Raw genomic sequence first — 27696 nt, 5'->3', positions numbered from 1 at the left:
AATTAGATGCAGAAAGCAAACCCCAAGTCCACCACGGTCCACAGTTGCTCCCGAAGTCCACCGCCTCAATTTTGGGATGATTCATTGTCTATTCAGGTATTCCAGAGATGCAGGGTACATCAGGTTGATTGTGGAGATTTAATCCACTGCTCCTGAGGCTGCTGGGAGAAATTTCCCTTTGTCTTCTTTGTTCGCACAGCTCCTGGGCTTCAGCTTTGGATTTGGCCCTGCCTCTGCATGTAGGTTGCCTGAGGGCATCTGTTCCCCCTCCCCAAGACAGGATGGGGTGAAGCAGCAGCTGATTAGGGGGCTCTGGCTCACTCAGGCTTGGGGGAGGGAGGGGTATGGAATGTGGGGCAAGCCTGCAGCGGCAGAAGCTGGCGTGACATTGCAACAGCCTGAGGCATGCCATGTGTTCTCCCGGGGAAGGTGTCCCTGAATCACGGGACCCTGGAAGTGGCGCGCTGCACAGGCTCCCGGGAGGGGAGGTGTGGATAGTGACCTGTGCTTGCACACAGGCTTCTTGTTGGCTGCAGCAGCAGTCTTAGCGTTTCATGCCCGTCTCTGGTGTCCACGCTGATAGCCACGGCTCGTGCCCATCTCTGGAGCTTGTTTAGCCGGTGCTCTGAATCCCCTCTCCTCGTGCACCCTGAAACAATGGTCTCTTGCCTCTTAGGCAGGTCCACACTTTTTCCCAGACTCCCTCTCGGCTAGCTGTGTTGCACTAGCCTCCTTCAGGCTGTGTTCACACAGCCAACCCCAGTCCTCTCCCTGGGATCTGACCTCTGAAGCCCGAGCCTCAGCTCCCAGCCCCCACCCACCCCAGCAGGTGAGCAGACAAGCCTCTGAGGCTGGTGAGTGCTGGTTGGCACTGATCCACTGTGCAGTAATCTCTCCGTTTTGCCCTCTGCACCCCTGTCGCTGAGCTCTCCTCCATGGCTCCGAAGCTTCCCCCCTGCCCATCCCCCATCTCCGCCAGTGAAGGGGCTTCCTAGTGTGTGGAAACTTTTCCTCCTTCACAGCTCCCTCCCAGAGGTGCAGGTCACATTCCTATTCTTTTGTCTCTGTTTTTTTTTTTTGTTTTTCCTTTGCCCTACCCAGGTACGTGGGGAGTTTCTTGCCTTTTGGGAAGTCTAAGGTCTTCTGCCAGCGTTCAGTATGTGTTCTGTAGTTGTTCCACACGCAGATGTATTTCTGATGTATTTGTGGGGAGGAAGGTGATCTCCACGTCTTACTCCTCCGCCATCTTGAAGGTCTCTCTGGATGCTTTTATTTCTTTTTCTGCTTTATTGCCCTGGCTAGAATATCCAGCACAATGTTGAATTGAAGTTGCAAGAGGAGACATCCTTATCTTTTTCCTGTAGTTAGGGAGAAAGCAGCTAGTCTTTCACCATTAAGTATGATGGATGTTGGCTGAGGACTTTTTTCAGATGGACTTTATCAGGTTGAGGACATTCTCCTCTCTTTCTAGTGTATTGCACATTTTTATAATGAGTGTTGAATTCAGTTAAATGCTTTTCTCTGCCTATTGAGATGATCTTGTGGTTTTTGTCCATTATTCTACTGATATGGTGTATTGCATTGATTTATTTTTTTTAATCTTAAATAGACCTTACATTCCTGGGATAAATCCCACTTGATCATGGTGCATGACCCTTTTTAAATGTTGTTGGATTCAATTTTCTACTTTTTGTTAAAGACTTTTGCCTCTATATTTATAAGGGATATTGGTCTATAGTTGTCCTTTTTTGTGATGTCTTTGATTTTTGTGTCTGGTTAAAACTGACCTTACAGAATAAGCTGGGAAATATTCTTTCCTTCTTAAACTTTTTGGGAGATTTTGTGAAGTAATGGTATTAAATTTTCTATAAACGTTTGGAAGAATTCACCAGTGAAGTCATCTGGGCTTGGGCTTGTCTTTGTGGGAAGTTATAAAATTACTTGTTATAGGTATATTCACATTTTCTATTTCTTCTTGAGTTAGTTTCAGTGGTTTGTGTCTTTCTAGGAGTTTGTCCCTTATTGTCAGCATGCGTGAATGAAGAAATATGCCAATACTAATTTTCAAAGAAGATCATCTTGGTAGTACCATGTTTGTAGGGTTGTTTATCAATATTCTAGAACCTTGAACTAACACAGAGAGGAGAAAATAGCCAAGAGGGTAAGCACATCACCATCAATGGCATCTGTCGTTTGTTGGGGTGGGGTGGGGGAGTTTTGTTCCAATAGTCTTGAGTGAAAGCAATTTACTTGGTAATTCTGAGGTGCTTGGGCCACCTGTCTTTTAGCTGTCCTATCTTTTGGACCATTTACTTCCAGAGAAATTCTAGAGGACTACAGCTTTAGGTCAGTAAAGGTATGTGGTGGTAGTGATGGTGGTGGTGTTAGTAAGATCTTATCTAACAAGGCTCAAGTGTACTCTTTCTGTGATGAAGTATCCAAAATAACCAATCTCCTGCCTCAGGTGACAAAGAATGATAAATAGCTGTCAAGGGAAAATAGTCCATATCTGTTAGTGGAAAAAACTGACAAATTTATTACATAATCCATATTCCCAGAATGGGAGTCAAATCATGCATTGAAATATAACACAGAATTAATTTCTAAGGAATCAGTCAATGATTAACCAGGAAGTAAGAAGACATTAGGAATAGTGAGAGCTTTGGAAATCCACCCCTGCCTGCTGACATAAGGAATCAGCTGGCTCTGACAGGTGGAATTTGTGAAAAAGAATCTCTCTGACAGCCAATTTCTCATACACAGACAAGACTAAAAAAAGTCTTCTAAGATTTTAATGAGTAATTAAAGATAGTTGGTGCTAGAACAGATATTGGTCAAAGAGACCTTTCACTCATTAGTCCCTGTAGCTGCCTAAGAAGACAGAATTATAAAATCTATCATGACTCCTGCCCTATGACTTATTCTTATAGATGTACAAAAATAGAGATAAAAGGCAGATGGGTGGACAGGATGGCTAGTGGCAAAGTTTTGGCAGAACTTCACTAGACGTAAAAGAAAACAAGAACAAGTCTGAAGAGATAATGAAAAAGTCCTGGGAGACCAGAGTCCTAGGACAAATAAACCCTGATCAGCGACAAGTGCTACACTCACCTCACCAGCATGGATGTGCAAACCCCAGACAGGGAGGCTCACTGGGATCCAGTGAAGTAGGCACTAGATGAGTCAAAGGACCAAGACCATAATGGTGAGGGGTCTGGCTAGACCTCTCTGGGGCCTCCATGACTGTCTGGCACCTTCAAAGACCACTAGGAAAATCTATGACAATTAAAAGCTTAATTTATTAAATTTGCTGAGCAGAGGAGAGTACAGAGTCTCAGACTCAACAGGGGAAAGTAGGGAAGGGTATTAATAGGGTTTCATCAGCTGGAGTTAGTCATAAGGTGGTTTTAGGGGACAGTAACAGTAGTCTAGGAAGGAACTGGCTAGATTTGCAAACTAGAAGAGTTGCAGGGACAGTCAATGGTCTTATTTTTGGAAAACATGAATTAACATTAAATTGCCATTAAAACAGTTCTCTGTGGTCTTATCTTGAATAATAGTAAGGCTCTGAAAAACCTTATGTTAAAACTTTGAACTTAGATAATAGTCTTGCACACCATGCTTTGGTGCACTTTATCAATTTGCTGAGTTATTTTTCAAATCATGGTTTCTTTTCCTTTCTCAATTCTCAGTAATCATAACTAAAACTATAAAAAATTCAAAGAATATGAAAATTACAAAAAGGAGAAAGTTGAAGCAACTGGATGGACAGCTAACTTCCCAAAAGCATCAATAAAAGCCAGAAGACAGCAGAACAATATCTTCAATATGCTGAATAAAATAACTGCCAACCAGTAATCTACTGTTACCCATTAAAATATCTTACAAGAATGAAGGTGGTATGAAGAATTTTCAGAGATACAAAAATTGAGTTTGCCTCCTGCAGACCCACATTAAAGGAATAATAAAGAATGAACTCCAAATAGAAGGAAAATGATAGCACAATGAGATGCAACAAGAAATAAAGAACAAAGGATGGGATAAATATGTGGACACTCACAAATGAATACTGCTTGTGTAATGCAGTAATAATAATATACACTAGGGTTAAAAATAAAGTATTTAAAATACCAGGCAACATTAACATACAACCAGAAATGGGAGCAAATGATGTTTTTGCTATTTGTGTTTGCTAAGGGCTTTAGTTTTACCTGAGAAGAGGGTAAAGGTTTGAGGAACTTTAGACTTTGGTATGCTTTAATGCTTAAGATATCATCAAAAGTAAGAAACTAAAGCTAATAGATATATTTACCCAACAATGACAGAATACACATTTTATAGCACATACCAATAAAAATGACTATATATTGGTAAATAAAACAACTACAGATTAATACTGAAGGTTGAAGTCATACAGTGTATGTTTTTTATGCAAAAAAACAACAACAGAGCAATTAGAAGTAAAGAAGGAAAAGAGAGGAGAGGAGAGGGGAGGGAAGGGGAGGGGAGAGGAGGGAGGGGAGGGGGGAGAGGAGAGGAGGGGAGGGGGGGAGAGAGGCATCCAAATCAGAAAGGAAGAAATAAAACTGCATGTTTGTAGATGACATATTATATATAGAAAACGCTGAATACTCCACAAAAAAAATTGTTAAAACTAATAAACAAATTCAGTAAAGTTGTAGGATATAGAATCAATAAACAAAAGTCAGTTGCATTTCTATACACTAATAACAAACTATCAGAGAGAAAAATTAAGGAAACAATCCCGTTTAAAATTGCATCAAAAAAAGATAAAATGTACAGAAATAAATTTAACCAAGGAGGTGAAAGACTGGCACACTGAAAACTATGACACTGATTAAAGAAACTGAAGAAGACACGAAGAAATGGAAAGATATCCCCTGCTCATGGATTAGAAGAATTAATATAATTAAAATGTCCATACTACCCAAAGGAATCAACAGAGTCAATGCAATCCCTACCAAAATTCCAATGGCATTTTTCACAAATATAGGAAAAAAATCCTAAAATTTGTATGGAAGGACAAAAGACCACAAATAGCCAAAGCAATCTTGAGAAAGAGAAAGCTGAAGGCATTACACTTCCTGATTTCAAACCATATTACAAAGCTATAGTCATCAAAACAGTACAGTATCGGCATAAAAACAGAGAGATGGATCGGTGGAACAGAATAGAGAACCCAGAAATAAACCCATACGTATATGGTCAATTAATTTATGACAAAGGAGCCAAGAATATACAATGAGGAAAGGACCATCTCTCCAATAAATGGTGTTGGGAAAAACCAGACAGTCACATGCAAAAGAATAAAACTGGACTGCTATCTTACACCATACACAAAAATAAACTCAAAATGGATTAAAGACTTGAATGAAAGACCTAAAACCATGAAACTCCTAGAGGAAAACATAGGTGGTAATCTCCTTGACATTGGTCTTGGTAATGATTTTTTGGATTTGACACCAAAAGCATAGGCAACAAAAGCAAAAATAAACAAGTGGAACTAAATCAAACTAAAAAGCTTCTGCACAGAAAAGGAAACCATCAACAAGATAAAAAGTCAACCTATGGAATAGGAGAAAATATTTGCAAATAATATATCTGACACAGGTCTAATATAGAAAATATATTTGAAAAGCCAATAAACTCAACAGCAAAAAATAAATCCAATTAAAAAATGGGCAGAGGGTCTGAATAGATATTTTTTTTCCAGAGGACATACAAAAGGCCAATAGGTACATGAAAAGATGCTCAGCATCATGAATAATCAGGAAAATGCAAATCAAAACCACAATGAGATATCATCTCACACCTGGCAGAATGGCTATTTATCAAAAAGACAAGAAATAACAAGTGTTAGCCAGAATGTGAAGAGAAGGGAACCCCTGTGCACTGTTAGTAGGAAAGTAAATTAGTACCAACACTATAGAAAACAGTATGGAGGTTGCTAAAAAAAAATTAAAAATAGAACTACCATATGATCTAGCAATTCCACTCTGGTATTTATCCAAAGTAAACTAAAACAGTAACTCAAAAAGTGTACCCCCATGTTCACTGCAGCATTATTTACAATAGCCAAGACATAGAAACAACCTAACTGTCCACTGATGGATGAATGGATAAAGAAAATATGATATACACACACACACACACACACACACACACACACACACACACACACAGAGAGAGAGGAATATTATTCAGCCACGAAAAAGAAAGAAATTCTACCATTTGCAACAACACGGATGGACCTTGAGAACATTATGCTGAGTAAGATATGTCAGATATTGAAAGACAAATACTGTATGATATCACTTATACATGGAATCCAAAGAAGTCAAATTTATAGAAACAGAGTAGAATGGTATTTACCATGGGCTGGTGGGTGGGGGATTTGGGGAGACATCGGTCAAAGGGTATAAACTTCCATTTACAAGATGAATAAGTTCTGGAGATCTAATGCACAGCATAGTGATTACTGTTAACACTACTGTATTACATACTTCAATGTTGTTAAGAGATTAGATTGTAAATGTTCTCATCACAAAAAAGAAATGATAATTATGTGATATGACAAGTGGTGGCTAACGAACACTAAGGTGTATTATATAAAAGTATCAAATCAACATGTTGTACACCTTCAACTTACACAATGTTATATGTCAATTATATCTCAATTTTTTAAAAAAAGTAAGTGAAAATGCAAGGCACAGAATGGGAGATAATCTCCTCAATACATATATCTGACAGAGGACCCATATCCAGAATATATTAAGCACTCCAGAAAATAAATAATAAAAGACCAAAAAATAAATGAGTAAGACCTGAAGAAGCAGTTCACAAAGAAAGACATACCAATAGCTAGTGAGCATGTAATTATGTGCTCAACATTATTAATTACCAAAGAAATGCAAATTAAAATCACAATTAAGATAACACTGCACACACACCAGAATGACTTTAATTAAAAGAACTGGCAAAACCAAGTGCTGGCAGGAATGTGAAGCAAATAAAATTCTTATCCATTTTTGGTGGGAGTGTAAAATGGTTCAACCACCTTGGAAAATTATTTGGTAGCTTTTAACAAAATTAAGCATAGACCTATTTTATGTCTCAGAAATACATACAAGAATGTTCTTGGGAAATCTATTCATAGCAATTAAAAACTTGAAACAATTCAAATGTCTATCAAGCAACACAGCAGCTGAACAAACTGTGACTTTTCAAACAATAGGATACTGATGCATGCAGCAACATGGATGAAATTCAATCCATTATACTGAACAAGCAAATTCAGACACAAAAATTAACAGGCAAATTTAACAAATGGTGTTTGAAATCAGAATAGTGGTTCCCTCTAGAGGGGGTAGGGAGATTGACTAGGAAGGGACACTAGAGAACTTACTGAGGTGATGGAAATGTATGATATATCTGATCTAGAAAGCAAAAAAGGGTAAAAAATATATATATTTAAATGAAAACTCTGGCATGGTAAAAGAATTGGTAAACTATTTTTAAAGCAGATAACAGCAAAGTTTTAATGTTTTTATATACAAAGAGAAAATAGAAGTGACAAAAAGTCAAGAACACAATGAAAAAAATAGGCAAAGATTATGAGGAAGGAACAAAAATGCAAATGTAGCAGCCAAAGACACTCAGAGTGATGCTCAAATTCAATAGTAGGGAAGTGCCAAGTAAATTAACAATGGACTAGGATTTACATACACTCGATTGGCAAAAATTAAAGAGATATAAAAAAATTACCACTGGCAGCGAAATGGTGAAAAGGATGCTCCTGTATTGTATATCAGTGGTAGAAATGAGAACTGTTACTACTTTTTGGAAAGCAAGGAGACATTCACTTATATGAAAGATACACACAACTTTAATCCAGGGAGCCATCCCCACAGCAATTACATCACCTACATATAAGGATATGGTGCAAGCATGCTTATTGCAGCATTGTTCAGAGTGGTAAAAACAAAAAAAAAAAGGCAAAAACACCCAAACAAACAAAAAGCAGAAAAGAAAAGAAGAGGAGAAAGAGGAAATAAATTATTTCCTGTCACTAAAGAATAAATGAATTATGGTAACTACACCAAGAGATACTATGTGACTCTAAAATAAACAATTCTTCAACCTAGAGTCAAAACATGCAAATATGACTGCAGAACAGAATGTTAACCATATTCACCTTTTCAAACCTTTGCCAGCAAAACACAAGTGTGTCCAGTCTCTGGGCTACTAACGAGGTGTGTGTCCCTGTAGGCACTCTTAGTTATCAAAATATAAAATATTTTAAAGGTCTTTAGTGGTAACAAAAAGAACACAAGAAGTTACTATTAGCGTCTTTTGATGTGTCTTCTTCTGTATTTTCCTCTTTTTCCGAGCCTGTAGTTTTCTTTTCTCCCCTCTTTTTCTTTCCTTTTCTATTTTTGCTCCTTTTTCGTGTTTCTTAATCTTCTTTCTTTCTCCTTCAACAGACCGCTTTTTTAATATTATTTCTTTGTGTTGCATGTATTTGTGAAATGGAGTATTTCCTACATGTAATTTAGAAAGTAGATGATTTTGTATAACTTTCTCTAGAAAATAACATGCTGTTCTATACTGTGCTCTGCTGTGCCATGCTGTACCATACTGTGCTAAAACAGCTGCATGCTCTCATGACCCTCCAGTAATTTGATTCCTAAGCATCAGATACACTTGAGTCACGTGGAAGAGCTTTTCTTACCTGGGCACTGATTGCTACCTCATCATCATCAGAAATTACTATTATATTAGTATTACTGTACTAATACCATGACTCTTTTTTCTTCTTCTTCTGTTACAGGGAATTTTGATTATGTTGATGGTCTTCAGCATTCTTGAATTATTCATTTCCCTGTCTTTCTCAATTTTGAGGGGACCCGCTGACTGTGGTGATTGTGAGGAATGCTGTTGACTAGCACTGTGAGAATAAAGACGTGATACAATATTATTGAGAGATGGATTATGCTTGTGAGGAAAAGCCAGGAGGAACATAGAATCTTAAGGCCGGCAACTCCTTGAAGCAAAGGGGAGTGACTCAAGGGAGTGGGGTCTGGGGACAGTTTGGCTGATAAAACACATCCTGCCTCTTTGTAAGGCCATCTCCTCCTCTCCCCAAATCACATGGTTGCCTTGGTGTCACCTCCTTTGTTAGTCATGCATTCACTGAACAAAAGGACAGCAACGTAGGGTTGGTTGTCACTGTTCAAACAGAGAAATGAACCAGAACCCAGGGTGTGGCGAGACCAGGTCCAAGATGTCTCCTGCTGCTTTCTCCAAGAGACTCTACCTAGGGGTTCCTGCTCCACTGCTGTGCGGAAAGATGAGTTGGCTGGAAGAATGGCTTGGCCCACAGGTTTTACATTGATCAATGTTAGCCACTTATAACAACTAGAATAGTTAACAATAATGAGGGCAAATATTGGTGGAAGCCACTACAATGTTCCAGGTGCCATGCTAAGTATTTTAGGTATATTGCTCATTTAATCTCACAAAAATCTAAGGGGCAAATTTTATTATTATACTCATTTTACAGACAATGAAGCTGAAGCACAGAGAGGGTAAGTCATGTACCCAAGGTCACAAAGTGTGCAATGGCAAAGTCATGGTATCAACAGGTGGTCTGGCTCCAGATCCCAAGGTCTTACTCTCTATACCAACATACCAATGTCTCTTAAACTTTTGGTCTCAGAACCCCTTGACACTCTGAAAAATTATTCGACTCATTACACATTAATACAAGTAACATTTTTACTAAAATAACTTTGTTTTCCAAAATAAAAAAATTTAGTGTGGAGAGTGGCACTGATATATAGTTTTGCAAATCTCTCTTTTTTTTAGGTTACTTGACACTCTTTTATTTTTATTTTTTAGCTTTATTAAGTTGTAGTTTATTCACCAAAAAAACTGCACACATTTAATGTGTGCATATGTCCCAGTACCATCACCATCACCACGGTGCTAAGCATATCCATCGCCTCCAAAATGTTCCTTGTGTTCTTTTGTGGGGCTTTGGTCTTGGTTTAGGTTTTTGGTAGAAAACACTTAACATGAGATCTATCCTCTTAACCTATTTTCAAGTGCACAATATGTATTATTAACTATAAATACTCTGCTGTACAGCAGATCTCTAGAATTGACTCATCTTGTGTAACTTTACACCCACTGAAAAACAAATCCACATTTAATTTGACTGCACATTCAAGGGGAACTTTTAGAAGGCCCAGTGCACCGCACACCACCACATACCAATTAAATCAGAATGTGGTGAGAGCCGGACATCGATAATTTTTGAAGGTTCCCAGGTGAGTCCAATGCAGAGCAAAGCTTAGAAACCACTGCTTCACTCTGGCTTAACAGAAGACAGCTGGATTCTCTTGGCTGCTTTTGCATTCAATCTCTCCTAGTGTCTCGTGTTCTGTAGCCTGTAGAGAACACTCCTGTAAGCCCGTGCAAAGGGGAAATAAGGTCTTAGCATTATGATGAAAATTGTTCTGACCCCCTACAAGGGTCTCAAGAACTCCCGGAGATTCCCAGACCACCCTTTAAGAACAGCTGCCTGATGTTATACTGCCTTCCACTGACAGAATACCTGAGAAGTGTTAAGGATCTTAAATCTATCATCATCTCAGTTACTTGTCATGACCGCCCTCTGAGAGAGGTGTAACTAGCCCATGTCACAGACATGAAACTGAAGCTCAAAGTGGTTAACTTTTCTGAGACCACAAAAGCGAGTATGATTTAGAGCAAGGATGTGATTCAAGATCCCTAACTCCAAATCCTATTATCCTCTGCCTCTTTTGGCATAGAAAAAACTCAGCACACTCAAAGAATAAACTAGCAGGCTTTCGTTTCTGCTACAAACTGGGAGGAGAAAGGCCTACAGTTGCATAAGTGAAGACAGGGGATGGGGGGCAGTGGGGCTCCTATGAAAAATATTCGGCAGCTCGGTTAGGTTCTGACGGGTGGGGTTTGAGATATATTTAAGGGTGAGAGGCCTGGTCACCTAATGGTAAATAAGGGTTTTTAAGTCAGGCCTGGGTTTAAATGTTGGTTTTGCCATTTAAAGTAAAGTGACTTGAACAAATTATTTATCCTTTGTGAGCCTTATATTCCTACACTAAAATGTAATAATAACACTTACCTGATGCGTTTTCTGTGAGCCTTAAATGAAACATGTGAACTGATTCTGTGAATGTTTGGAACTTAAAAAACCACTCAGAAAATGGTAGGTTTTCTTTTAAATTTATAACTGAAGTTTTCTTGCTTCCCAAACATCACTATCACTTACTATGTGACTTTGAGCCAGTTTCCCCCTAAGTTCCCACTGAACTTTGGTTTCCACAATTACAACACTGTAGGTGTTATACGGACAGTACCTGGCATATAAGTAGATATTCAACTAATGTTATTTTTTTAATGTAAAGTAGTCCCTCAAAACAGAAGGAAGGCCTCATAAACTACAAAGCTCTTAAGGACTCGAAATTATATTTTCCTTAGTAGTAATTATTTTTTATAAATACAACATTGGGACTTTCCAACTTATAACCAAGTTCTATTTGCAAAAAGATCTTCATAGTTTCACCTCTGAGGGACCCTGCGTCTCCTTTACCAATTCTCTGAAACCAAAACCCTCTAACACCAAATGATTCTGGGTGCCAATGCCTTGTTGAACAGTTGGGAACACACCATAATATTACTTTCTGATACTGGGTAGCATTGTGATAGTCATCTGGATGGGAGAAAAAAACCACATCAGGACCACCGGCTCTCACAGCACCACAGACAACATGGCAGTCAGAAAAACCAGCCCTGCTTTCCAGAGACGCACAGGACAATGGCTGAGTAAGGCAAGGACACAAACAATTATGATGTAGAATGTAGCTCTCATAAGAGTGGCAAAATGTCTCAAGGATAAAAAAGATGGGAGTGTTAGGAGGCAGGGGGAATAAAAGAAAGACCAATGCCTATGAGGCAAATATTAACTTAATAAAAGGTTAGTTAATAAACTTCGATGTAGACTTTAAGGAAGCAATCATCCTTTGGAAGCAGGAAAGCCACTAGACAATCACAAGAGGTTTAACCGAGAGAGAGAAATATTAAATGTGTAATAGACCTAATAAAATATGCTCAAACATTACAGAGGGGAAAAAAAGATGGAATAAAGAAAGTCCTACTGAATCCAAATCCAGATCATAGGAGGATTTCAACACAAACACTGAAAGGTCAATTAATCCAAATTGGCAACAAGGTGAACGTTCATATAAATTCAAATTCAAGCTTATTACAGGAAGAATCACACATAAAGCCACCTACGTGATCTCACTGTAGCAAACCAGAGTAGCAAACACCCCAAGACAGGCTTGGGGGAAAACACAGGGCCTACACAGAGATAAGGATGTGAAAAATCCGGTTGTGAAACCCCAATTCAACCCTCATTAACACCATGCGTTTGCCAAGTTCTGACCTGCTCCCACAGCCACTAAAATGAAGGCACACTCCTCCAGCCACCCGTCATCCAGGACTCAAACCTCCGGCCTCACAATCGTCCACAACTCAGACCCTGTGTCATTAGCATCCCTACACCACCAACCATTCAAGCACTTCAGCAGGTATTCATAGACCCACAACCGGAACCTTAAATGGGTGGCGGATCTTATGTTTCCACTTCTCTTCTCTCTATAGCATTAATGAGAGGTGACCGCTGGGCTCCTACCTGTGTACACTTGATGACAGCAAGTTCTCTATTCAAACGTTAGCCTGTCCCACTAACAAACTGCTCCAATGGTGGGTGGGGAGATGGCATTTTTTTCTATGTTGCCCCCAAATCAGCCTCTCCAGAACGACTTTTACCCATTGGTTCCAACCCTCTGATTCCAAACCATCTTAAAGAAAAGAGAGGCAGAGGGAGAAATAGAGAAGAGAGGAGAGAGAAGATATGAATTAACCTCAGATTCAGCAACAGAGCTGCCATGTTTCAGCCCTTTAGACTAGGCAAACGATTACCTAACTACAGCCCTAGGTCGCTAATGAAATACATCAATGGATAAGAAAATTACAAAGTAAGAAAAATCCAAAATATGAACATAAAGGTTGTATATGGTAGGGCAGCAGATACAATACCTTTGGGCAAAACTTTCTTTGATTCGTCTCCCAAATGTTTACTCTCCTGGCCACCAGCTTCCTCCATTTCCTCACCTGATCTAGTGCTGGGCTTGATGGCCACACAGCTCTGGCCCCGACTGAAAAGAGAGGGGACACAAGGGTACTAGACAGATGGAGGGAAAAGGTGGGTTTGTAGGTAAAAGTACTATTTCAATGTACATTCCAAAATATGGAACTCTTGCCTCAAGCTTCTGGGGACATGTTCCACAGCACCAAAATATATTTTTAGGCCATTTCTACTAAATTCAACACGAGACATACACGGTCCCACTCGAACCCTAAGTGTGGGCAAATGAGGATGACATTTGAAGAGGATACACACAACACTTCCAAGGGTACGGGCTTAATAATTCTTGAATCTCTCTGCATGGATGTCTCCTTCCCACCTACCCACTCCTAAACAAGTAACAGAAAAAGGTAAAAGTCCTAACAGCCCATCTTTGCAGAATTTCTAGAGCCCTTCGTGCCCTTGGGGACCCCCCATCCACACCTGCGTACAGGGTGGGGGCCTACACAGTTCTTCTAATTCAGGCAGTGTAAAGTACGCCCGGCAGTCCCCTGGGATCTTTTTCAAGAAGTGAAACCTCCTGGTAAGGCAGAAACTTTTTTGTATATCCTCTCCGGCTCTGATAAGTGTGTATTAAACTAAAGTAATTGGGGCGAAACCCAAGGTAGCAGAAGCCACTAATTTCCTGTCACCTGGTATCTATCAGTGATCCTAGGCCTGGCCCATCTCACTCGCCCGCTGTGTACTTGAGAACCTAGCTGTCTAAGTGAAGTCAGCAGCAAACATCCACGTCAGCCCTTGAGCCTTAAGACCTTGGAGACTCAGGTAAGGAATCCATTTGCTTTGTTTAAGTGACTAAAAGGGAGTGACAGATAAGGCATAGGATGGTTTGGGAGACTGGAGATTCTTGGCTTTAATTCTAGGGCTTCCCTGGTCCGGTCTTCTGATAGTGTCATCATTTGAGGAAGGGTGATACCAAGGCCTGCTGTCCACCTACTACCTGAACCACTCACTCTCTCTCTCTCTCTCTCTCTCTCTCTAGAATGACCCTGGCCAATCTACAAAAGTAGTAAATTGCCACATGTAGATTAAAGCATGGTTACTACCTGCTGGGCTCAAACCTGAGCTCTACCATCAACAAGCCATATAACCTCAGGCAAGTTACTAAACCTCCATGTTCCTCGGTTTCCTCACCTATAAAGTGGGGGCAATAGTAATACCCACTGCGTTATGAAGAATAAATGAGCTAAAATCCTGACGCTCTTACAACAGCCTCGAACCAAATAAGAAAATAAACAGTCACGGCTGTAATGAAAATAACTCCACGCCTCTCACTTTAAATGCTTTTGTCTCCAAAGCTATCCCACTAAATGTGAATACCCCTAGACGTTGTTAAGCCTCTCAGGAGAACATTTTCTGGAGGGGATTGGTGGACACCAAATCGAGCACAAAACCCTGCCTCAAATCCATCACAGAAACCGAGAGAGTGGGCACTGGAGACTAGAGGAAGATCTGATGAAAGCTTACAAAGACGATCTCTAACCCTGCCATCATTGTCTCCTGAAACCAGTATATAACATTCCCTTCCCCTGTTTCCCGTAACATGGCTTGATCGCACTGATTGACCGGTGAGATGAAATTAATCACCTTTTGGTCCCACATCCTGAGTGTCTGTAAACCTGTCCCGAGGAAGTAGTTCAGTTTAATGTTCAGTTTACCATTTCTTGAGCTCATAGTGTGTAGGAAACAGGATCCCTGTGTAATCCTAGTAATGCGTTCCCAAAAGGAATTTACACTCCATTAGAGGGACTAACAATATGACATGAGAAAGAAAACCCTTGGTGACAAGTAAGGAATGCAAACAGCTGTGGGCTTTGAAGGAGAATTCCTGGCCAGAAAGAGCCTCGGGTGATGTGAATGTCTGATGGGCAGTGGCACCGAAAGTGAAAGGGGTGGGAGGAGAAGCATTTCAAAGTTGAGAGGGTTCAAAGAAGAAAGCGGGAGATGCATCCAGACCAGTGGCTCCGTGGGGAGTAATGGGATGTGAGCTTAAGAAATTACGTAGAGGCTGTGAGCGACCAGGTAAAGGGTTTCCCCCGCAGGCAATGACAGATCAGAGATGAGTTCAAGTTCAGGAAGAGCGTAACTTCAGCAGGGATTTAAGGGAGTCTGATCTAGTTGCCTTGTGGAGGATGGGTTAGAAAAGAGAGAGACGGAAGGTAGGAAAGCAAGATTTCTGTGCTAAACCAGCAGAGGAAATGAGAGGAGAGGAAATGAGAGTCAAACTCATGAGGTGACACTGGCACCTGCAAAATAAGATACTTTACAGAGGTAGAAACTGCCTGACTTAGCCATCGGTTCCATGTGGGAGATGTAGGCGCTGGAGGGGAATACGGCTCCAACTTTTTGAGCCTGGGTGACAGGGATACAGATGTGAAGCCATCCGAGGGATGATGCCTGGCTTTGCAGCACGTTCTTTCTCTCGTGGAGCTTTTATGCCCCCACCTCGCAGCATGCGGGGTCGTAGTGGCATGCAGGATCTTGGTGGCCTGCAGGATCTTAGTTCCCCAACCAGGGATCAGACCTGTGCCCCCTGCAGGAGAAGCACAGAGTCTTAACCACTGGACTGCCAGGGAAGTCCCTGCAGCACAGTCTTTGAAGAAGGCAGTTTCACCTGAGTGGCTCCGGCAGGAAGCGGCCGCCCAGTGTCGAGGAGTGAGTGGGTAGTGAGGAAGTGGAAGCAGAGAGTGAGCTTTTAAGAAGCTGGGAGTGTAGGACTGGGGAGACTGGGCAGTGGCTGGGACAGTCCTGGATTAAAGGAAGGGGTTTGGGGACTGGGGAGACACCGCAGCACATTTTAATCATAACAAAGGTTCCAGTGACGATAATTATTCTTTGAGCCTTTAGTAGTTTATAAATTGCAAATTATCTCATGTTCTCAAAAGAAAACGTTGAATAGAGAGATCAGATCACAAAGGTAGCAAGCAACAGAGCTAGGGCTAGCTCTTTCTGCTCCATACTCCCCAAATATAGCAAGAGGTTGAAGATGCAACCAGTCTCTTTGAAGGACTAACGTCACGGTAGAAGGAGACGGGCTGTAGAGCAAAGGCAGAGGAAAAGGAAGTATTAAGAACATTATTCCTTAGAGACAAGCGCACAGGAGGCCACAAGGGATAAAAATGCAAAACTATTTGAGCGGCAAAGGAGGAAGTGGAGGTAACAAAAGCTGGGCAGCTTTGAACTTCTGAGTAAATGATGGAATTATTAGACCCTAAAAGTCATTATTCAAACCAAAGCCCATAAACGCTGTGAGATCTTCTTCAGTAGAAGGACACGGAAATAGTGGTGCCTTTTACAAACCCAAGAAGATTTGCAGAAATTGCTGTAATAAAACAGGGCAGTGTCTGATAAACTGAGTCCTGATTTTAGTATAGTTCAGTGATAATAAAATCTTATGACCACATTTTGACCAATGTGATCAGTAACCACTACTAGTGTACCAATTAGTCTTTGAGCATTGAGTCTTTGAGTTGGGACAAACAGTCATGGTGAACAATTAAAAAATATATATATATAGGGTAAGGCTACAGGAATCTACAATAACCTGATGAGTGTGTGGTCTAGTTTCATATATTCCCATAGAATAAAATGAATAAAATCTTTCATTACCCAGTCAGTCTACAATGACCTGGCATGCATATATATATATATATATATATATATATATATATATATATATATATATATATACACACACACACATATGCCATAAAAAATGAAGTAGCATAGAGAAACAAGTATGTTTGTGTTCATAAACTATTTTACAGTAGTATGTGTTGAAGGCTTTGTAGAAATATAGCTGCCATAGTGAGACATCATTTTAAGAGAAATAAAATATTCCCCTCCAATGGTCATTACTGCCATTAGTCATGGCAGACAAAGCCCAAGTAGGACTTGTTTACATAAAAGGTTTATCTCACTAATAATACAGACACAGCCTTAGGCAGATGAAAAGTGAGGAGAAATTAAAACAATGGGAGTCCAATCATCTCCTTCTGTCCAGATAATTGATGACCTTTGCTTTTTAAATTGTCCTCATTAAAATGAGCCCTCTGGGGCTTCCCTGGTGGCGCAGTGGTTGAGAATCTGCCTGCTAATGCAGGGCACACGGGTTCGAGCCCTGGTCTGGGAAGATCCCACATGCCGTGTAGCGACTGGGCCCGTGAGCCACAACTACTGAGCCTGCGCGTCTGGAGCCTGTGCTCCGCAACAGGAGAGGCCGCGATAGTGAGAGGCCCGCGCACCGCGATGGGGAGTGGCCCCCGCTTGCCACAACTAGAGAAAGCCCTTGCACAGAAACGAAGACCCAACACACCCAAAAATAAATACATAAATAAATAAATTTTAAAAAAAAAGAGCCCTCTGGAGAGGAGTGTGGTAACCTCAGCTCATTCCATACTTACCGTGGGAAAATTAATTAACCTCTCAGAACCCCCATTTCCACACCTGCAGAAAAAAAAAATGCCCACTTCGTAGGGAAGGTGTGGGACAGTGGGAACTAAGTAGCACAGAGTGGGTGCTCAGTGAACAACTCTGACTATGTGGTCCAGCCCGAGGTGCAGCAGAAAAAGCACGAGCCTCCGAGCCCTAGGGGCTGCCTTTCTGGTTTGGCTCCATCACTAAGCGCAAGGTCTTTAACAAGGCATGTCTCATCCTTGGGCCACAGTTTCCTCATTTATCAAATGAACGGAATGGTTTCTGAGGTTCTGACTGGCCCTGAAAACTCTGCCTGAATCCGTCTGTAAACACCTTAGTGGTCTATATTAAAATATTCCCTCTTGCTGGTGGTCTCGTGGGGTGGTTTGTGGTGCAAAGCAGATCCCTAAGACCACATGACATCTGGTAATCCAGGGCTGGGGCAAAATCAAGCGTGAAGCACCCACAGCCTCCCCTCTGCCCCTTCAGCCATGGCCCAGACAGATACTCTGTTTTCAACTGATTTATAGTCACCCAAATCGCACATCTATTTGAAGGAAAAGGAAGAGATTCATAAGTGAAAGGCTGAATTCCTATTCCCCACGGGGGACAAAGCAGCCTGGTACCACAGATACCTTGTTGGCTAGGTCCAAGCCCTCATTTTAAATCTCTGATGGCTGTGTAACTTTGAACAAGTTACCTAACTTCTCGGTGCCCTTGTTACCCTTTCTACAAAACAGAGGCAACGATTCATCCCTTGTCTACCCTGTGAGGCTCAGGTGAGATGCCAGATGTGAAACGTCTCTGTTACTAGGAAGTGGGTACAGATGTGAGGCCTGGGAGACTCCCGCGCCCCTGTCTTCCAGCATACCTGCAGGTGCCCAGCCCTGCGCGACTTCAGGGAGATAAGCAAGCTGGACAGACAGCCTTGGCCTCCAAGGCCCCTTACATGACTTACAGTCAGTAAAGACAAGACCAAAACTGTGTCCCTAAAGAGAGATTTCCAGGGCCCAGGAAAGACCCAACAGAACTCATGTAAGTAACTGACATAAAGAAATGAATACTGAAGGGAATCACATGATGAAGAAGGTAGAACAGTCTTAAAATGTTAGAGCTGGAAAGGGACATTTCTATTCAGAAATTGATCATGAATTCGAAGGACAAATAGCATTTACTCCTTTCTGCCTGTGTACTAGGCACTTTCACTTATGTTAACTTATTTATTTCTCGCAACATGTCTCTGAAAGGGGTATTGTTCTCATTTTTCAGATGGGAAAAATAGAAACTACTGCTCCTAAAGGTAAAAATATTAAGAACAAGAACAAGAACAAAAGCAGCTAATAATGATTCAGACATGGGTGCTTTGCATACATTTACTTCTTCAATAATATTCATGAAGAAACTACTAAATCCAGGCATAATTTTAAATACTAAACAAGAGAGAACACAAGGAATTTCTATTCTAGTGGGGAGAGACTGACAGTAAACAAGCAAGCAAATACAGTAATTCCTCACAGTGATAAGTGCTACCAAATAAAATGGGATGTTGTGAGAGAGATACACTGTGGATTGAGGGTTCAGGAAAGGCTTCTTTGAGAGGCTGACATTTGAGCTATCTCTGAACGGAAAGGAACCAGCCATGCACACACCATCAGCCCATTTAAGTCTCACAGCAACCCTATGAGATAAGAATGATTACTATCCCCATTTTACAGTTGAAGAAGTTGAGGCCCAGAGAGTTTAAAGAACTTACCCAGAGTTTCACAGCAAATAGAAGAATCATGATCTAAACGTAGGCAGTCTGATTCAGAGGCCACAGTCTTACACAGAACCTTCAAGAGCCTCCTTGAAGTGATTTACTCAAGGTGGCAGAGTTAGTGGGAGGGGGGAAGACTGAATCGGCCCCTCTCGACTCCAACAGTCTTCACCATCCTCCATCATGGTGACTCTGGCCCATCCCAATCGACAAAAGCAGGTAAGCAAAGGGACAAGGACGAGCCCACACAAAACACGTTTTCCAATATTAAAGCACAAGAAAAGCAGCCAGAAATGACAGACACACAGAACATACAGAATATGAGTATGATGTTCTCTACAAAGAGAAAACATGTCCCAAATGTGGCTGTCAAGAATACTGGCAGGGAGTCCCTGGGCCCATAAACCCTTGCATGAGATGCCCCCTCCGGATCCTGTCTTAGAACATGGCAGGAGGCCTTGCTTTAGATCCAAAGTCACTAGGAAGAGGCCGTGCCTGCCATCAGTGACACCCACAGAGAGAATACAGAGGAAAGTATTCAGGTGCACAACACGAGATAAAAGACTGCCAAGAATCCTGTTCTCTCTCTCCTCATTTTATTATTTATTTTTAGGACTTTTGAGGGTGAAATGACGCCGCCCGGGAATTCCACGAGTGGGGCTTTCCCAGCAGGCCCTATTGCCACGCAACCTGTTCAGAAACTAATTCCCAGGAGGGCGCCTTCAGTGGTGGGCGCCACACAGAGCTTCTTCATGAGGGAGTCTAAGGCTTTGGGGGTAAGTCAGTTGCCTTCCATTCCACATCCTGGGGACTCTCTGGCCTACAGAAGCAGATGCTGTAGGCCAGGTACAAAATTCAATCCGACTGGAAGGTATTTGATCCCACCTGAGGTGATCTTTATGTCTGGCACAGTGGGCCAAATCAGGGACGTACAGAGAGATTATCATGGTGATCTTATGCCCCCACTTGATCTTGAGGCTTGCATAGTTAGGGGTCTCCCATCCCAGTTCATCACCAGCACACCACATATACCTGCCTTGGAAATGCCCCAGGTGGTGGGGAAAATGAATCGGAACGAGACAAAGGTCTTGGCACCTTCACCGCTTGCTTTGGACATCTTACACAGCCCCATCCAGGTCAGGAACCAGGGCTTCCGGCCTCACCTTCGCTTTCTGACTTGACGATGACTTCAGTTCATCCATCAGTGCCCCTATTCTCTCCCCAGGCTGTCCAGATTATGAATGGGCTCTTCCACATTGCCCTGGGCGGCCTCCTGTTGATCCACGCGGAGGTCTATGCACCCATCTGTGTAACTTTGTGGTACCCTCTATGGGGAGGCATTATGGTGAGTAAAAATTAACAACCATTTGGGGAGTGATACAGACAAAAAGGTTAAAAAGCTCCACAGGAATATACCAGATTATTTCTGTGTTGAGGAAGGCATAGGAGTAGGGAATAGGTTATCTGGTTGATGTGATTTAGTGGAAAGAGAGGTTGACTACACCGAGCATGAATCCCATGGTTGGGAGTCAGTGGTCATGCTTCATGGGAATTCAGAGAAAGCTGCCCGACATGGATCTACACAGGGAGGAAAGATTCTCAAAGCAGGACCTCTCCAAAGTCAATGTCCGGCACGAAGTGGGCTGGGTACTAGACATTAGGACTGTAGAGCATGGTGTTTCAGAAAGCAAGAGGGTGCAGGAGTATCCCACTTCCTCCCACCTGGTCCTTCTTCCCTACAATTCTCTTTAGTTACTATCTCACGTGATGAAATTAGTCCCATCCCAAACAAATCTCCTCTCACTTATCAGCAGAGCAGTACTCCTTATGGCTGTTTCATGTGCATGTTTTCCAAGCTTGTAACCCTGTCTGGATGTGGTATGGGATAGAGATGTTTTCATCACCATTACACCTTCATAGATGCGACTATGAAGACAGGTCCAGGATTGAAATTTTCAGAACAAGGAGAGATGGATTAGTGCAAGAGTTTCCTCCATCTTACAGCTTGAATAGTAGAAAAGGAAGATGAGAAAGAATGACCACTTCCTGTAGCAGCCCACGTTTTAATGAAGTGCCTACGACATTCAGGCCAAGTACTTCTTCTGCATCAATTCACTCATCATTGCCAGCAACGCCATTTAAAACACTGTGAACTCCAAAGAGCAATTCCCCAAATTAAAAAAAGGAAAACTGAAAATAAAACTTTTAAATTCACAGTGTGAGTACTAATTGACATGGAAATGTGAATTCTGCCTCTGGTCTTACTATATTCCTAGTCACAGCTCCCCATTTGATTGAATAAAAGGCACGGACTGAATGTGATTGAGCCTGAATAAAGGAGAAATATGCTGAAAAATGAATAAATCCATTAAAAAGGACTGAATAGTTTAGCGAAAGTGGTTGCAAGTGTGGATAGCTTTTTTACAACCAGTTCTCAATATTAAAAAGTGATCTCCTTCTCTGCCCCTCTCTCTCTCTCTGCTGCTTCTCCCATCTCGCCCCCGCCTTTCCCCACCCACCACCTCTCTTTTTACAGTATATCATTTCTGGATCACTCCTGGCAGCAGTAGAGAACAACTCCATGAAGAGTTTGGCAAGTAATCGTATGTCCTTCTTTCCCACACATCAGAGAAGTAGCTATTTTCTCAGTTGAAAACAAGGACCCTTGAAGACCTTTGGAGTTACAGTAGCACTGAGTTATCGCTCAATCCTAAAAAGCAAAAGATCCTCTATGATGCTGTTGTGATTTTATTCATAAAAAACATGGAAATGAGATATTCATGGAAACAGATTTAAAGGCAGATCGTTGAAGAGCATGCTTATGGTCTTAGGAATGTGAGATGCTGTGTGAGACTGAGATCTCTTTGAAAATCTTGTCATTTATCTCAGACCAGCGTTTAGGAACACTGTCTAATCAATGCTATGACTGACTCAAGTCCTAGTTAACCTTCAGCTATAACCCTGAGCAAGTCAGTTTACCCCTATGTACCTCTGAATTTTAACCTATAAAATGGAGATAATAGTCCTTGCTACCGTATGAAACTCTCCTGAGGATAAAATGGAGTAATATATATGAGGGTGCTTCAGAGGCTATAAAGAGCTAGAGTGGTCCTCTTCATATAACCCCTCAGGACACATTTACACCCAGGAAGAACCCCTGATTCTGTACAGGTCAAGAGCTTACCAGCAAGCTTCCTTCTTCAACTTTTCTCCACTTACTAAGCTATTACTAATTTGAGTCACTTCCGAAGTCAATGGGAGATTGAGGAGATTGAGATGGCTCCTCTTTAGAGGTGGTCTGACAAACTCAGTTTGGGGGAAAAGAAAAACTGTTTATGAAGATCAAGTTGTATTATTCTCCAAATACAGTCAGTCCTACTGACTTGCCATCTGTAGGTCATACAACCAGGGATGAAATATGTGTGTCTTAAGATAATCATCAATAACCCCACACCATTATGGTACTTTTTGCACATATCTTCCTGTTTCGAACTTTTATCATCCCGGCAAGGTAGCACATTCACACTGACATCCTCTTACCTGTGCTACCCGGAGACATCAGCCTTAATTGTATTTTGAAAGATGATTGCCTGGGGCTGACCGCAACCTGTGTCAACAGGGAGGGAATAGGTGTTACTATTTGCTTGTTTCCACTTGATGGTACAGACCTAGAGGGGTCTATCTGCTCTTTCCCTACCTATACCCACAATACCATCCTGCTTCACTGTGATATAATCTGAATACTATTCATTTCATTTACTCAACAATTGTGTATTGAATGCCTACTAGTATTCTGGTGGCAGTGGCAGTGAAAGGAAGTACAAGGATCACTCCTAGGATGTTTTCTTGATGAACTGATTGGATGGTGGTGGCATAAATGAGAAGGGGAAATCTGAGAAAGGGACAAGGTTCAGACGTGAAGGTTTTCATTTTATAGTGACCAAGAGACTAAAAACAACTGAGAGAAATAGAACTTAGTATGATTTAGGTGTAGTACGTTTCTGAGTCAGGGGAATGGAATCTGGAATTCCTTCCTAGCTTATATTCTTCAATTGGTAATTAAACTCAATTAATAAATCTTTATGTCTCTATTTCAGGTCAGAGGGAGAATAATAATGAACTCATTGAGCCTCTTTGCTGCTATTTCTGGAATAATTTTTTTGATCATGGACATATTTAATCTGACAATTTCCCATTTTTTTAAAATGGAGAGTCTGAACCTTACTAAGGCTCCCACACCACATATTAACATATACAACTGTGAACCAGCTAACCCCACTGAGAAAAACTCTCTATCTATGCAATATTGTGACAGCATACGGTTTTTGTTCTTGGTAAGTGTGAAACTGGATGTATTTTCAGGGAGGAAGTATGGCATTTTTCTTATGAGCATCAACTCTAGATCCAGACTGTCTGTGTCTGCTACTTATTGCCTATATGGCGTTGAGAAAGAATTCTGATCACACTGTCTCATTTTTTTCAACTGTAAAATGGGGAAGGTAATAGTATTTACTGTTTATAGTATTTATAGGGCTGTTTTGAGGGATGAGTTAATACATGGAAAGCACTTAGAACAGTGTCTGGTACATAGAAAGTGCTTTTTAAGTGTTTGCTTTAATATTTATTATTATTATATTATTAACAGAATATTTATTATTATCATTATTATTGATTAAGATGAACACTGAAGAACCTAAGTTGTAATAAACATCATTTGCCTCAAGGAGTTTTTAGTGTAGAGTTTGAAGGGGAAAAAAATGCATCTCCCAGGTGTGGAGAGATTTCCTTAGTGCGATACCATACCACTTAAAGCTGGATACAGTTCAATTTGGGACTCAATAATTGTTCTTGCCTACACAGAATTGATTCAACTAATTATTACTGCTTTACTTTCTTTTTTTTTTTTTTTAAAGGAATTCCTTTCTTTTTATTTATTTATTTATTTATTTTTGGCTGTGTTGGGTCTTCGTTTCTGTGCAAGGGCTTTCTCCAGTTGTGGCAAGCAGGGGCCACTCTTCATCGCGGTGCGCGGGCCTCTCACTATCGCAGCCTCTCTTGTTGTGGACCACAAGCTCCAGACGCACAGGCTCAGTAGTTGTGGCTCACGGGCCCAGTTGCTCCGCGGCATGTGGGATCTTCCCAGACCAGGGCTCGAACCCGAGTCCCCTGCATTGGCAGGCAGATTCTCAACCACTGCGCCACCAGGGAAGCCCTACTGCTTTACTTTCTGTCAGCAACATGCACTATCTGTTATGTGCCAGGAGTTGTGCTAAGGGCTAGGGTTATGCAGATACTAGCAGTTCTCACAGTCAGTCATTATTTCCCTAAAGAATTGATCTTTTAATCATTTACTTTTAGTCAACAGTCATTTACTGAGCACCAACCATATTCTTATATTTTCATTATTACATTTTCACCCTCATTTTTCTGTTCTTCAGGGCATTTTTGCAGTGATGCTCCTCTTTGCCTTCCTCCAAAAACTTGTGACAGCTGGCACTGTTGAGAATGAATGGAAAAAAATATGCTCCAGACCCAAAGCTGTAAGTAGAAGCCATGCTGTTCACAAACTCCCTGTAGGAAAATCACATCTACAAAGAGTCATTTATGGAGAGTGTAATCTGATAAGCCTGGGAACATCATGAAAAGTGATCCTAGCATATTTCTGGAAAGCAGAAAATACCAGTAATGGAGAAAAATGTCTTGAAATCTGAAATAAGTTTAAAGGTTAGACAGAGGATACAGTCCTATGCTATGTGCATCCTCTTACTAACCTTGCTGGACTTCAAGTCATCCCTCTTGACTTCAGAATTCCATACTTAATGCATAAACACAGGATGGCTGAAGGCTGATTAAAGCCACTATTTCTTCCACCTCATTTCTCAGTATTCCCTTCTCCTCCCCTCTTTCCTTCTAATCCCTCTTCCAAAACAATAGGTTCAAAGAGGCTCCACAATTGGGAGATATGAATATCCCAGTGACAGATCTATTATCAACTGCTTCAGAACCATAGGATGTTAGCTTTGGAAGAGAATTTAGAAATCATCATCAATTCCTTCATTTTGCAGATGAGGAAGACAGGATTGGAGAGAAAAAGTTAACTTTCCCAAGGTTATCTCCAGTAAAGGCCAATCAAAACTAAAATCTAAATTCCCCTATTATTGCAGTGTTATCTCCCAAACACTGTGTGATCATTCCAGGCAAAGTGGCAAGTATCTGCTGGCCTTGAGGACGAGCCTTGATAAGTGATCTGATAAGGATTTGAGCACCTGGGAAATCAATCCTGGTATTGGGAAGCATATAGAAAATAACATAAATAGCATAAAAACCAGGAGGCATTTGATATTCATACAGATTGTTGAGAAATGTGCCAGTGATAAAGGTCAAGAAAAGTTGGTTCAATTTTGTATTCCAGAATGTAGTTCTCCTGTCAGCAGAAGAAAAAAAGGAACAGACAATTGAAATAAAAGAAGAAGTGGTTGAGCAGATTGAAATATCTTCCCAGCCAAAGAACGAAGAGGACATTGAAATTATTCCAGTCCAAGAAGAAGAAGAAGAAGAAGAAGAAACAGAAATAAACTTTCCAGAACCTCCCCAAGATCAGGAAGCCTCACCAATAGAAAATGATAGTGTCCCTTAAACTATTTTTTTTCTGTTTTCTGTTTTCTTTTTTTTTAGACATTAACGTTCACAGCTTCCAAGAGACTTATTTACCCCCATTTCTGAAGGCACTCTGCATGCAGCCTCCATGTCTCTCTGGTCTTTGCATGGAGTGACCACAGCTCCCTTCGCCCCGTCCTCATTCAGAGGATGAACATAGGCCATTGTAGTAGACTGTATCATCATGTTTCTTGTTTAGGACAGCTTTCTTACGTTAAAAAAATAGGCTGAATAAGGGCTGCAGAATGCGGTTTCTCACTGGCCTGTTCCTTGGATAAGGTGTAGTAGTAGTCACAGCAGTAGAAGTTCATTTGTTTTTTCATTTTTTCCCTCTGCAATAGGGAGAATCCGCACCAGATGAAAAATGTAAGTGACTGCTCCATGCCGTCCCTAAGCTATCTTTAATTTCTTCCACATCTACATTTTTCGTGGAGTCTCTTTTGCACCACTGTTTTCAGGAAAGCAAAAAATAATAATGAGGTACAATAAAGAACCCATTCCATCTATCTTTCTATGGGGCTGACACTGTGGCCTCCACACCCCACTGGGGCAGCTCTAAGTGGCCAGTCCTCAGCCCTGTCTTTGTACAAGCAGCACCGCGTACACATCTCCGTCTGTCTTAACTTCCCCTAACTCCTCTTCTAGGCTCTTGGCTGCACTGCCTACCTACTTTTAGCCTTTAGGCAAAGCAAGAAAGAATGATAGAAAAAGTGCCACGAGGAGTACCCAAATTACAAAGGATAATCAATATTTGTATTTGTAGAATATTTTCCAGTTCACAAAGTATTTTATCAAATAATTGCAATTGAGCTTCCATGATCAAGGGAAAAAAAATCCCTATCCCTATTTTACAAATGTTCAAAGAGAAAATAAGCAAATAAATAAGTAAAGGTAATTTGTCAATGGTCACAGCAAGTAATTTTGAGAGCCTGTTTCATACCTAGATCTTCTTATTCAAATGCTATAATGTTTGAAATAACCAAATTGCCTATCCAATGTCTGCATAAACTACTAGAGCCAAGTCAACAGGTTTTATCAGCACCTGCTCTCTGACCAGCATGAAACAGGAGTTGAGAAAGACACAAAAGAGTCAGAAATCAGGTTTTACCCCTTGGAAACAAAAAGACTTAGACATTCACAACGTTTGAAAAATCATTAATATACAATTAGCTGTCAGATTATAGAATGCAGACACTAAGTGCTATAGACATTCTGAGAAAGAAGATCATGCTTGAAAATAACATAATTACTTACGATGCCAAACCTCAGGGAATATTTACCCTATTTTGCGATTCTTTTTCATATTCAGAGACGTTACTATCCTACATAGAAAGAATGTTAAACTAGGAAGACGTCACTATAATCTATCAACTACATTTGAGCATTTGCTACATGCTGAGTGCTGCCAGACTCTGGCAGGTACATAGACAATGTAATTTCCACTCTCAGTGCTATTTCCACTTTGACCACCAATGGAAGATATTTCCTGTGATTAGGAAAAAAAATAAAGGAGGTGGGGCATTTCTGTTTATGTCCTCGAAAATGGCTTTAAATGAATAAAACTATATGTGTGTTCTCGTCTGCAGCA

At 41.0% G+C, this 27696-nt stretch overlaps 1 protein-coding gene across 1 annotated transcript; it reads left to right on the top strand.

Moving 5' to 3' along the window:
- The first annotated feature begins 579 nt into the window (after nt 1-579).
- On the top strand, nt 580-27696 carry LOC309605456 (B-lymphocyte antigen CD20-like). The gene is made up of 7 exons (XM_082341330.1): nt 580-14044; nt 20065-20227; nt 20677-20796; nt 21988-22044; nt 23549-23785; nt 24890-24991; nt 25864-27696. Exons 2-7 carry the CDS (start codon nt 20081-20083, stop codon nt 26086-26088), a joined length of 888 nt encoding a protein of 295 aa, XP_082197456.1. The 5' UTR covers nt 580-14044; nt 20065-20080; the 3' UTR covers nt 26089-27696.

This window comes from Balaenoptera borealis (assembly GCF_965194805.1).
Source record: "Balaenoptera borealis genome assembly, chromosome: 11".
In the NCBI taxonomy this organism is placed as follows: domain Eukaryota; kingdom Metazoa; phylum Chordata; class Mammalia; order Artiodactyla; family Balaenopteridae; genus Balaenoptera; species Balaenoptera borealis.
This window is presented reverse-complemented; position numbering and strand designations above follow the sequence as displayed.

Coding starts and splice junctions, on each gene's coding strand:
- LOC309605456 (XM_082341330.1), top strand. CDS start 20,081: ATGACGCCGCCCGGGAATTCCACGAGTGGGGCTTTCCCAGCAGGCCCT. Junction 20,228..20,676: donor GGGAGTCTAAGGCTTTGGGG/GTAAGTCAGTTG, acceptor TTCTCTCCCCAG/GCTGTCCAGATTATGAATGG. Junction 22,045..23,548: donor ACAACTCCATGAAGAGTTTG/GCAAGTAATCGT, acceptor TCTCTATTTCAG/GTCAGAGGGAGAATAATAAT.